Genomic DNA, 13,601 nt, shown 5'->3' on the forward strand with positions numbered 1-13,601 from the left:
CGCCGGGCAGCGCTGGGACCCCCTCCCCGCCTGGCCATTCCGGGGCGAGTCCTCCGGCCTCCCCTGACGTGATTCTTCTCCTGTTTTATTATTTTAATTTTACCCCCTGCTCCTCTTCTCGGAGGGGTTGCTGATCGGCCTCCCCTCCCACCCCGACTACCAACCTCTTCGCTCCTTTCCCCACCCTCGCAGAGGCGAAGGGGGAGTCCCCGCCGCGCCCGAGCAGCGGCCGAGGGTTTCCTCCCTCGCTCATCGCGCCCCGCACCGCCCGTGGGTCTGCGGGAGCGGAGACGGGCAGCCCCCTCCCTGCCACCATCCCCGGCCGCCCGAGAGGGGGGAAGGTAGGCAGAGAGGGCGGGAGGGGCCGGCTTCCTCCTCCTCCTCCTCCTGCCGCTGCTGTGGGATCGGCCCCTCTGCCTGCGCCGGAGGGGGGGGCAACCTGCTACTGCGAGCGAGAGAAAGAGGAAGGGGAAAGAAGAGAAGAAGAGGGGGGGCAGAGAGGGTGTTGAAACCCGCCCCCCACCTTCCCATCCCGCGATCGGTGCTGCCTCCATAGCACAACAACCCCTCCTCCTTCCCTGCACAACAAGATGTGAAGCGGAGACTCCTGGGACTTATCCTCACCCTCCTCATCCTTACGGCTCCCCTTTCTGCAGCCATTAGCGACGGGCAAGGAAGAAGCGAGTGGAACTGGGGACCCCGCGCACGCCGTACCACTTCCCCCGCCGCCTCCCCCCCAGCCCTGTCGCTGGCGGTGGGTATTTTTTCGCAGGGTGGTGTTGGAGGGGGAAGGAGCCGCTGCTAGAGGACGGTGATCTTTTTTTCTTTTTTCCTCCTCCTCTCCTCTCCTTCGCTCGCCTCCTTGTGGCGATGAGGAGGAGGAGGACGGCTCCGAGGAGGAAGAGGCTGATGGCGGCGGTGAGGAGAGAGCAGGAGGAGGAGACCCCCCGAAGGATGAAGATGATGATGGTGGCGGCGGCGAGGAAGCACCAGCAGCACAACAGCCGGGATTAATTTTACTAAAAAAAACCAAAACCAACCATCAGCCGTCTTTTTTTTTTTTTTCTTCTTTTTTAATTTTTTTTTTGCGGGGGCTTTGCCTGCTCTTCCCATCTTCACTCAGCCCTTTCGCCTGGGGGAAGAGGCCTCAACCCCCGCCCCGGCTCCCACCTCTCCCTGCTTCTCCGCTGCCGCCCTCCCAGAGCCCGAGGAGCAGAAAAAAGGGGAACTTGGCCCCCCTCCTCTGCCAGATCCTCCTTGATCGCTCTCGGCGTTATTGTTGTTCTTCAGCTGACTCGGGGCCCCAGAAGAACGTGAAGGTTTCGGGGTTCACCCCCCACAGTCTCTCTGCTCTGAGTGATTGTCTAAAAAATTAAAAATGGCCGAGAATGTGGTGGAGCCGGGCCCGCCTTCAGCCAAGCGGCCTAAACTCTCCTCACCGGCGCTCTCCGTGTCCGCCAGCGACGGCACAGGTCAGTCTCGGGGGCCCGGGCCCTCCCCAGCTCTCGGTGCTGCAATTACTGTCCTTTTCTCCCCTCTTCTGCCTAAATCTCCTCCTCCCTTTTGCTACTGTTCACTCGAGCCTGCCTTCCTCCTTCCCGTCTGTCTCCTGTTTTCGCTCCGTTTGAACCTATTGGCGTTAATGGCATAGGGAGGGTGTTCGGATGTTTCTGCCCTTCTGGTTTTTTGGAAGTGATTGAAAGCAAAGCTGTTCAGTTTATTGTGCTTTTGGTCAGCTGCAGATAAGACTTACCAGTTCGTCATTTTCGTGTCTTTCACAATAGTAGTTATTACCGAGCTCCTTGCTAAGCATAATGCCAGTTTATTTAATGTCAGTTGCAGAAATACGAAATGGTGCTAAAGACGATGCTTTTGTACACTTTTTTGTTGAACTACATGTGTACAGGCAAATGTGTCTTGTTTCTTATTTTATTTTGTGTATACAGGGGATTTTTTACATCTTGTTTAGAAACGAGATTTATTTGTCTGCTGTTTTTCCTTTTTCTTCTTACGTGCAGTCTGCTTATTTGATTTACTTTTTGCAATTCTTCATTATTCTTCCTTGCAAAAGGGTATCTAAATACTGCTTTTCTGATTCAAATAGACCATCCACTTTAGGAAAAAAAACAGTTAAAACCAAAATCCAGATGCCATACTTGTGGCATAAGGTTTATTGAGATTCTTATCTTCTTAGAGATGAAATGTTATTTCACCTTATTTGCATTAAGAATCAATATGGAGTGTAGTTCGTCTTGCATCTCCCGTTTCTTTGCTGCGAGACCAAAATGTCTGAAATTCCCCTGTAGACTTAAGAGCTGCGAAGATAAAGGGGCATCTCTGCAGTCCTGCTGCGAAGGCAAGCTAGAGGCTGGAAATTTTAGGTGTCCCAATCCCTTGCAAATATAAACTGGTTGTATGGGAGGGGGGGAGTAACAAAGGGCTGTTCAGCTTTTTAATGCTTCCTGTGAAGCAAGTGAGTATTTGGTGACATTTTGCTATGAGAATACTCTGATACCTGTCCCACAGGAGTTTCTTTGAACTCACATTAGATCTTCTTAGTCTAGGGGATATGGAGGAGGCCTCCTCCTGCCAGACTGGTGAGTGGTGGCATTTCTGAAGCCCCCAGTGCTCTTGTTCTATGCAGTTAAAAGCTGGCAAGAAAAAGGAAGAGTTGGGGGTTTTTTTTTGTTTGGTTGGGTTTGTGGGTTTTTTTTGTAAAAAGCTCCTTTTTTGACAGTAAACAGCAGGTTTTAGTAGCCGGTTTCTGGTTGAACGGTGGACCTGATTCTACTTGGAGTCATGTCCAAAACTTTGATTTTGCCTTTCCTATTCTTGGTGAGTGACGTATTAGTTTTGAAAAGTTTGTAACTTGTAGTGCCTGTTAGATACAGACAATATTATGTTGTAATTGGAGGACATGACTATTCCTAATATCAACAGGTCTCTAGTAAGAGAGTAGAAGAGCATTGGAGAAGCTACTCTTTAGCTAGAGCTACTTATTGGTTTTTTTCATGCTAGACTTGGAAACCAGTAATTAAGTCAGTAGTGACCATTTTTAATTTGTCTTGACAGTGGTTATTTTGCTCCTTTTAGAGAGGTGAAATATAAATGTTTTGTGATAGAAATTCTGATACTTGAAATATATGAAAGTTAAAGACCTCTTTTGATTCAGATGGACATCCGTATCTAAGTTAAGATGTTTGTGATCAAATAGGGACTGGATAATTTGTGTATGTATTTCAGTTTAACAGGTGCAGACTTTCACAGAATACTTAGTCTTTTAATTGTTAACTTCTTGGGCAGCTTAATAAATGAACTTCTTAGAGTTTTGCTGAAGCACTGGGGATTGGAAGGTTTCACTAGTGCACAAATGTGATATTTTTTTCCCCAAAGTGACTGGGACTGTCATCACCTGATAGCTATGCAGAGGTTTATAGTGGTGCAAACACTTTATGTGTGCTACATAAAAACTATTAAAGTATTCTGACTATTCTGGCTTTTTTTCATTGTTGTTGCCAACTAATTAGCTGAATATGTGACAGTTCCACTTTCTGTTTTTTTTTTTTTTTTTTTTTTAACATGACATTATATCTGTTTCTCTAAATAAAATCCAACCTATGAGCTAATGAATGTGTTTTGAGGGTTATATTTTTTCATTTGCTGCTTGAGAGACTGCAGTTTGTTTTGTCATACTTCTGCTGTTGTAGGAAACTGCTTTGAAGATTACTTTTTTTTAACCTATCTGTTGGTTAAATTTGCTTTGAAATAGTGCAAGCAGCTGTCATTAAGTAAATTCCACTTATAGAATCTGTTTTATTGTCCCCACTCCTCAGTTAATTATAGAAAATAAATAACATGGTGCTTATGTACTTACTCAAGCACTCTTTTTAAAACTGTTAGATTCTCAGCATCATTAGAGGGAAGGAGAAAGGCAGGAAACTTGCACTGTTAATGGAACTTTTTCCAGCACATGTGCGTAGTGGACCTTTGAGTGTGTTTTTTGCTGTTAGCTTTTTGACTCGTTTCTTACTCTGAAATGCTGTTTTAGCTTGTTAGATACCTAAAAACAATGACTGACTCCTGTTAATTTATTCCCAAACTCGCAGATGTTAAGTGTATTTATATTGAAGACTAAGAGGAGTCTCTAATTCACTCATGTTTTCACTGTAGACCTGGATGATACTCTAATTCTGGGCCTGGAATGTACAACTTTATTGTTTGGTGGCATTTTTCTAAAAAGAAGTCAGCAAAGATTGTCCTAATGTGCTTGATTTATTGGCAGCAGTCAAATATTTCTGTATTTCCCACTGTCGTTACTGTGCTGCACCTTCTTCTATCTTGGAAGCCTTAAATGGTTCATGTGTTCCCTGCACAGAATTTTCTTTGCTGTAGAACACACTGTATTAGTGTAGTTTTGAGTTGCTTTGTTAATGCCAATTCCTTCTTTAGGAGGTAAGAGTAACATAAACTTACAGGGAAAGTGAAATGTTTGTAGCAAATCTTGTAATAAACATTTCGAAGTAATTTAGAAAGTCTTGGTATAGGCAGTGTCCTGTAGTATATTAGAATTTTTGAATGGTCTCTTTTTTGCTTTCATGTTGTGTAGCTCTAGAATAATTTCAGGGGCAGGACTGTGCAGGATTTCATTAAACTGCCAGAGGTTTTTCAACAACTTTTTTTTTTTTTTCTATTTAAGTGTTACATTTGTTGCAAAGAAGAATGGTAATTATCCATATATCTTGTCCAGCCCTTAAGTTTTCCCAGGGCCATTACAACTGCACGGTAGTACCATCTTTTGGTGGCAACAGTATCCTAGTTTGGGATGTGACTTTGTGGGTGCTAGGACAGCTCTTCAGCATGGTTACATTGATGGAAGTACTTGGCCGGTGTAGCTCATTTTGCCTTTCCTTACCGGTAGCAACACGGTTTTGATATGTTGCACCTATGCTAACAGACTTCCCTAAATATTGTATTAGCAAAGTGGTGTATACTAGTCCCCCCCACTATCATAGAATAATTTGATTGGGTCCTGAGGAGTTATCTCCTGGAGTAAAATGAGTGAAAGTCATTCATAAAGATACATTTTTGATTGCATGTGTTAAACCACTATTGTTGGTTTCTTGTGGCGGGGGGAGAGCGGGACTTTTTATTTGTGAACCCCTCAACTTTTCCTGCAGTAGTGTGGGAGTGCTAAAATTGCTATGTACAGATTTCTATGTGGTATATTCAGGATGGTGGAGTTTAATCATCTTTTACAGCATGCACCCCCCCACACACTGCCCCTCCCCCTTAGAAATAACCTGTTTTCTGTGAACTGGGAAAGTGTTTTGGGCTCTGGGTTCAGAACCGCTGTGTTTCCTCACAGAGTAAAGATGGAGTATACCCCCTGCTGCAGCATGTTTGTATGGTATCATGTGTTTAGGTTGGTAGATCAGAAAATAGGATTTTGAGTGCTTAGTGTTTTGGGCTTGCTGTGACATTGGAAGTCAGTTTTCTTCAATTACTTGGCACGTGTGTTATATCAGAGATCAGAGAATGTATCTGTGGTATGTGCCTTAGCGTCCGTCGGTTTACTACATCCAGAAGTCATGTTTTTCTGTGTAATAGCACATCTTCAATCTCCTGCAGTACCCATCTTTTGTCAAGTCTGTATGTTCCTTTTTTTCAGGAACTGTTTCTGACCTTTAAAGTTTTACTTTCCCTCACATCAAAGATCTAAGATTTGTAACGAAACCTCTTCTGGACTACTGCAATTTTGACTGACAGTCAGCTTTCATTTGTTCCAAATGGATCAGGATGTTTCATTTCTCAAAATGAGTTGTATTAATCTTGTCTTGCTGCCCTTTTCAATTATGTTTCCAGACAGCTCTGTGTTTTTTCCTAGTGTTTGTATATACTACAATTAAAATTAATTACTTTTCACAAATCAATTTTCTGGCTATCGTTTAGGACCAAGTCATTAGCTGCATTTAACTTACAGCCATCAATTAAATGTTTTCATCCCTTGTTGTTAAAAACTACATTTTTTTGGTATTTTTGCCCTAAAATATGGTTTGATGGATGGCGTATACTGTAAATCAAGTATTGCAGTGCTGGATGCTTGCGTGGCAAAAATGGATGTCTTTGCTAAGCAGGCTCTTGAAGTAACTGCATTAGGAATAAATGTAAGAGTTTAAGCCTGTGAAATTTTCTTTAAAAAGTAAACCAATCATTTATATGATGCTTAGTGAGTTTTTAAAAAAATCTTTCAGACTTTTGAACCTTGTAGGTTTCCAAACTGCTTTATCTATTCTTCTGTGTCTTTCCCCAAGTGGATTGTGTGTGTGTCTCTGGCATAGGTAGGTACTTTTTCTGAGCAGTGTTAAAGGTGCTTATTTTTTTAAAAAAAGAAATATTCACTACAACAAGAGGACTGTCCATACTGTGATGTAAAAGTGAATCTTGAGCACTTACAAATAAAAGACCTAAGAGACTAGAAAACCAGTTTACAATTGGAATTTAAAAATATATTCACGAGTTTTATATTGCGGGAAAAATCTTGTATTGTTGAACTTCTGAATTTAAATCCTAGATTAAAAAAAAAAAATCTAATTTTTGCATCTTGTTCCTCTCAGTCCTAGAGCAGGTTTTGGATTGAGTGTAAAGGGCCTCTAGTTCAGGTTATTGGTCAGTTGTACATTTGCAGAAAACTAAATTTTATCTGGGAAGGGTCTGTCAGACTCTAGGGTTTAGTATATGTTTTTAGGGGATGTGGGTTTCACAAGGTACTGAGGGTAAATGCTGAGCTTCTACTGCAGGAATTCTGGTTTCTTCTGTCTTTACAACTTGGAGAAAATTACTTCATCATTAAATTTCAGTTTTGTATGATTTAGTGTGTGTTTCCTCTGTAGGCTACTTGATCATCTCCACTGTGCCATCTTAGTGTCTTGCTTAGCTGCCTTAGCAGGAGCAGCCTTTCAGTGCTTGTTCCAACAATGCAATGATTCTACTTCAGTCTTTCTTATCACCTGAACTAGTGTTCCTTCTGAGAGGGTTTGCCCCTAAATCGTTTGAATTTATTATTTGACGAGTGGAGTAATTTTGCCGTGTAGATTTCATTGACAAATAAACAATGCACACCTGTCTCCCAGGATTTGGCTTTTCTGTCTTCACTTAAACTGTAGCAGCAGGCTGAAGTAAAATACATCTGTCTCTGCATATGGTGGCATGCCTGACAAAAAACTTCAGTGGGTGCACTGAATTTGTAGAACTTCAAGCAGAAGTTGAACTTGGGCAGATATCCTCTCCCTGAAGAGTAAGTGACATCTGACAACAGTGTCCTCCTCCTAAATAGCAACAAGTTTTCTTAAAATGGATTGGTGTATAAATGTATGTAAAGTTGGGTTAAAAACTTTGTGCAGTATTCTCATTCAAGCACTTTTTGAAGAAGATGAGTAGGAGCGTTGAATTCTGGTGAACTCAAATCATAGTAACTTGTGGTTCAATTGATGATGTCAGGTGTGTTTACAGGAACAGCAAGGACATAAAATCATGGTTCAATCTAGGATTTTCATTAGAAAGTGCAAGTTGGGTACAGGACCTTCAAAACCAATGCAGGTTATTTTCGGTTATTTGTCGTTGTGAGATGGGGCAGATAAAGATTTTGCTTTTTTCCATTTGATGGTGTGAAACACCTCTGTACTGCACCTTTTGTTGCATTTCACTGGAGTTTTCAACCCTATCTGTTTGTTTGCAGAATCATGATTTACTATTTCTTGCTTTGTAGAACTCCCAAACACCAGTAAGTAGGTAGTTTCTCTCTTTTTAAGTGAGATTGTAACAAACTCTCACTGCTAATGAACTAAAATTTAATTTTCAGAGGTTTTTTTCTTTTTTTTTAGAATTATAATAAAAAGTAAAATTCTGGCAAAGTGGTGGTGTATGGCTTGCTCGGTAGAAATTTTGCTGAAGCTAAACTGCCTTTTATGTATTCCTGGATATAATTTCAGGAAATCTCAGGAATTACTGGTTTAAGATAATGAAATCTGATCTACTGACTTAATTTTTTTTTTAATTGTGTATTTTTTTGTACATAAAAGCAAAGCGCAATGCTGAATTTACTCCGGAGTAATGTTGAATGAACTCAAGTCGGTAGGACTCAGAAAACTGACTTTTTGGTAATTGTACGTGCATGTTGTGTCATTTCAAAGTCGTCGTTAATTTGACAATGGAATGAACTTTACTCTTTTCTTGAAACTGGTACGTAATGACTTCAGAAATGAAACTGATTCATTGTGTTCATGCCCGTAAGGGTGTTCCCTTCCTATCTGCATGTACCCATTTTTTTGTCCACGAGCACAGCAGACCAGCAGGGCTTCTCTAGCTTTCCAGACTTGCGGGCATGGTCGCCCACAATTTATCAACCCCACAGCTGAAATGCCATTCTTACTATTAAACAGTGACGCAGACCAGTGATAGGTAACAGGGTGGTCTCATGGGAATTTCAATGACATACACAGGATAGTGTTTGGAGTAAGAATACTTAGAGACTTTTGACTAAAGGTAACCCAATGAAATTTATGTAAATAGCAACATGTTCACAAGGAAAGTAACTGTGTGACTTCAGCACTTTGGAATTAAAGTGTCAAAATTTCATCTTATTTCATAGAATCATAGAATATGCTGAGCTGGAAGGGACCCATCAGGATCATTGAGTCACACTCCTGGCCCTGTGCGGGTCATCCCAAGAGTCACACCATGTGCCTGAGACTCTTGTCCAAAAGCTTCTTGAACTCTGTCAGGCTTGGTGCTGTGACCACTTCACTGAGGAGCCTGTTCCATTGCTCTGCCACCCTCTGGGTGAAAAACCTTTTCCTGATATCTAACCTAAGCTTCCCCTGACTCAGCTTCATGCTGTTTCCTTCAGTCCTTACACTGGTCATGAGAGTGAAGAGATTGATACCTGCCCCTCTGTTTCCCCTCATGAAGATATTGATGCCCCTTCTTTTTTAATCAATTTAATAGATTAATTTAAATTAATTCTACATTTTAAGTTAGGGAAAGCATTTTGGCAGAGCTTGCGTTGCCATTGGATAATTGTGGCTTCATAGGGGATCTACATGAAAAGCCACCTCTTTAATGGTAAGAATAAATCTGACCTGAAAAACACTGTATAGCAAAGTTCCTACCCAGGTTGGTGTGAGAGACTCTTAGAGTTTTAACCTCTTTCTTAGACATATGGGTTTTTGTTTGGTTGGGGGTTTTTTTGGTTTTTGTTTTAACTTCCCTTATAAAACTGCCTGAACATATCAAGCTTAATTTTCTGCCATTGCAGAGGCCTTGGGAATTGATGACTTTATTAGCACTTTGTTTCAAGTCTGTGCTTCACCTTTGCGTCTGCATTTTCATGGGTACCTGAGGATTATCCTTTGAGATTGTGTCTCCTTATCTTGTTCTGCCTTTTTTGGTTTTATGTTTTGGGTTCTGGATTTTTTTTGTGGGCATGTCAGACAGTAAATTTTAGGGCTGTAATGCTGGTGCTTGACTGCAAGCTTGAGTGGTTGATTTCTCTGGAATACTGGTTGTATCCTCTGGGTGCTTTCTCTGTTACATCTAGGCCCTGTTGAGTTCTTGATAGCGTTTGTATCACCATGCAGAGAAGATACTGACCTCAGCACCTTATTGTTATTCTTTGTCTGAAAGCACAGCAAAGGTATCATGTTTTCTGTGTGGTCCAACATGTCTGTGGCTCCTGTCAATCCTGTCACATGCATGCTTTGTATTCAGTGTCCTGTATTAAGCCTTGTTCACTTTTTTCATTGTGAACACAATGACTGTGATATAGTTTGATCCACTGATGACAGATTTCTGGGCTCCAGAAAAAAAGGTGCAAAAAGGTGACTGTTCAACAGCTTTCTAATTTGACCTGTCTCTGTTCAGAATATAATATAATAAATGGGATGCAGGGACAGGAACTGTAAAATTTCCTACTTCTGTAAGGTCAGAAAGTAGGTAAGCTCTGGAGTGAGTAGTTGTCCGACATATCTGCCAGGCAGGGTTCTGGAGGTGTCACTGTTCACACATAATACTGTTTCTTCAGATTATACCAACTCTTCTCCAGACTGAATGCTTAAATGTGGAGTCATAAGAGTAAAGTGTTGCTATGTTGTTGCATGTGGGCAAGTTCTTAGGAAACTAGTTTTGTTCACTACAACCTATTTGCTAGAACCAGATAGTCTCCGTATTAATAGAAATTCCCATTTTATTCTGAAAGGTGAATAAAGGTCTCTCTTAATCCAGACATGAGAAAATTACTGAATCCTGACCGTAGGCTAGAAATCATGCAAAAGAAACTAGTATGTGCCACCTGAACCTTTGTGTTTATTTCTTTGCTAAGTAGTTAGTATTGATATATTTTCCTTGCTTTATAAGCCTTGTCAGAAATCTCTACTTTGCCTTGCATGCTTGGAGAGCAGTTACATCACTGGTGCTGCCATGTGCTCTTGCAGTAAAATGAACCTGAAATAACTAATTTGAAAATTGATCACTTGATAAGGCACTGAAGCCTTATTGACTTAAAGACTTTGGTTGCACACTCTGCATATGTACTAGTTTAAAGTCCATTTTGGTGCCAGGTGGGTTTTCAACCCAGGCTGGCAGTTTCCTTGCATGTTGCACATTAGACATTGTCAAAGGCAGACTTCTTAGATGTAGGACCTAAAATGAAGAAAACAATCCATAGTATACAATGGAAGTCAATACACTGATTTTTGATGTCGCTTTCTCACAGTTCATATTACTTAATCCAGTCTAACTGGACCGCCATTGAAAGAAGTGGACCTGCTCCTTCTATTGTCTTTTCTGACCCACTTTCTCACTAGAGATCTAATGTAGTCAGGGCAAGTCAGGCCAGTTTCTTGACATTACAAAAAAAAAAAAAAAGACCTGCTTAAGTGTTCAGTAGTGGTACAGTTCCTAAAAGGAATTATGATATGCCCTTGCTTGTTGAGACTACCTCAGGTTAAGACTTCTTGATCTACTACTTAGATGTTGGTTTTTGGAGGTGCTTTTGTTTTCTTTCCTTTGACTCTTAGGTGGCAGTAGCAATCTGTTCTATATGTTCTTGTTACTTGTGGGAAGAAATACACTAACAAAACGATAAATAGCATAATGGGGAATCACTATGTTACTCTACTGAGATCAAGATCTAGCTCTACCACTTACTGCCAGTGTGTGACTGGATGTTTTTGAGCTCTTAGGCCAGATACTGTCTGTTTTGTTACATCCCAATTTTCTGGTGTCTGATTATACCCCAAGATCTCTAGAGGCTGAGTCAGGTAGACAGACCTTTGCAGGACTAACTGATCTTCCTCCTTTGCCTTCCCACAGGCTTTATTTGGTTAGTGAGAAATCTTTATGTGTATCCTTAATGAAACATTGCAAGGCTAGCAGTGGGCTCAGTGTACCGGAAAGTCAATCAGTTCTCTGGATATTTATCACCACTGGGTTAAGCTATGCCTTTGGCTCTTGTGTGTGTGTGTGTGTGTATGTGCTGTTATTTTCACATAGGCTGTGACCTGTCTGGCCCAGCCTTGTTGGTTTTGGATTGGTGGTAGGTAGAACTCTCTACAGTGGCCTTCAGGGTACCCGTTCAACCAAAGACTGAAATAGATTGCAACTGTTGTTAGATGTACACAAGGTCTTATTGATCTTTATGGTCTTTGAGACTGTGTTTCAGTCCTGTATCTGAAAATTTCTGCCTCTCAGCAGTTGACTAAAAATGTAATTTTCATAGCTGACCAGACAACTGAAAGTTTATTCTAGTTTTGTTGTTTATCTACTGGCTAAAGAAGACTTTGAAGTTTTGTTTTTGGAAAAGACTTCTAAAAAGGGCAAACTCACACCAGAATGTTGCATTCTTGGTACTTAACTACTTACAGTTTTGGCTTGTAGCTGATACTGTTCTTTTATGATGAATCTTCTGTCATATATTCTCTAAGATTAAAAGTCCTAACAAGTTAGTCTTACAGGGAAAGAACATATTAAATTTTTTGATGTAAAGAACTAATCCAATTTGGATTATTTCACAACCATTCAGGTTGAGAGTGAGGGGGTTTTTTTTAGTGTAACTGGTGATATGTTGTGTTGAGACATTAATAAAAAGAAAACCATTTTGTGTTTTTGACATTTCTCTTCCTGTTCACTGACTGTCACAGGCTTACCAGGAGCTTACCAAGGAGCTCAGGTAGCTTGTACCTGGATGCTCCAGTTGGTAATGGCTAGTAAGCCTTAAAGCTGGAATTATCTTCTCATTTATGAAGAGGGAGAATTTCAAGAAGAGTGAGGTCTTCAGAGAAGCAGATTATTATTTTTTGTGAATAAAGATGAGCGAATCTTTGTCTCTCAGAACAAGAATTGCCCTGCCCCTTTGCAGTGTTATATCTGAAATCATCTAAATGGATCTTTCTGAGAAAATACTGTGCAGTGGTTTGAAAAATGAATTAGTTCTTCATATTTGGACACTTACTGATTACTATCCAGGTGGTTTTGTGAAGGATTTAATATACAATGGTCTGATCTCAGGAAAGGTGAAGTGAAGATTTTTGGTTTGGGACTCACCCTGTCCTGGAAGTTGTGTCTTTTCAAGAGCAGAAGTTCTTTCCCCTGCTACAAGCAGTCACAAAACTGGCCTTTGAGCTGTGTGGGTGCTGATGGGAGGTGGCTGTCTGCTGCCATGATGGTTGTATTGTAGGTACAGGGTTTGTGCTGGCTCTTGTTCTTTCCAGACACTCAACTTTTGTTTTCAGCTTTGTTTGTTCATCATTAAGGACAACAGGCTAACTTGTGGACTCCTGATTGTATCTTCTGCTCTTTCCTCACTCGTGGGCTATTCGTCAAGTTATTAGCCAGAGTGTTTTCTGGATATAGTGCTTCAACATTTGACTGTTCATGGTGTCCTAACAGGCTTCTTAAGATGCCTGTTTAAGCTGTGTTGTCACCATTTTTTCTGATTGGTTTCTCTATTTCCTTGATCTCTAATTTGAGGGTCTCTTCCACTGTAACTCTTCCCATACTCATCAATATTTACTTTTTAACCTAACACTGAACATTGTATGTTGTCTTTGGTTTTGTTTTTTTTGGGGGGGGGGGGCAGCAGGGTGGTGTGTGTGTATAGTGTGTTTTGAGATAAGTCTACTAACACACAACTCTAAATTAGTAATTTTAAATGGAAGAACTTGAACAAATATTTATTCTCCTCATTGTTCTTTCACTTCTGAATCTTCAAAAATACCAGTCATGCAAATGAAAGATCAGTCCTTAGTGTGCCTTGCAAAGCATAATTTCTAGCACAAGATTTATGTTAATAAAGAGTGGGCTAACTGATTTTAATAGTTTCAAACAGTTCTTTAGTGGAAATTTTCATTCTGTCTCTGGTGCTTTGTAGCAATGTAGAGTGTATAAATGGAGTTATAAAATCTCAGTTGTGGTATGCCTGCATTCTTGCCAACCTTATATGATATTTTCAGAATTCTAAGATCATGAACGTCATGATCTTATCTGTGATAACAGTTGGAAAGTTGTAGAGACTCTTACTACAGGAATTTGGCAGTTTGGGTATGGTA

At 40.8% G+C, this 13,601-nt stretch overlaps 1 protein-coding gene across 1 annotated transcript in view; it reads left to right on the top strand.

Annotated features, from left to right (window-relative positions):
- The first annotated feature begins 1,378 nt into the window (after positions 1-1,378).
- EP300 (E1A binding protein p300) overlaps positions 1,379-13,601 on the top strand; it is a 59,896-nt gene continuing 47,673 nt past the window's right edge. Inside the window, exon 1 of the mRNA XM_027722635.2 lies at positions 1,379-1,472. Coding sequence (XP_027578436.1) covers positions 1,379-1,472 — 94 coding nt within the window. The remainder of the gene's footprint in view (positions 1,473-13,601) is intronic.

The sequence above is a fragment of the Pipra filicauda genome, unplaced genomic scaffold (assembly GCF_003945595.2).
Source record: "Pipra filicauda isolate LSUMZ 115617 unplaced genomic scaffold, ASM394559v2 scaffold95_size2449627_pilon, whole genome shotgun sequence".
In the NCBI taxonomy this organism is placed as follows: domain Eukaryota; kingdom Metazoa; phylum Chordata; class Aves; order Passeriformes; family Pipridae; genus Pipra; species Pipra filicauda.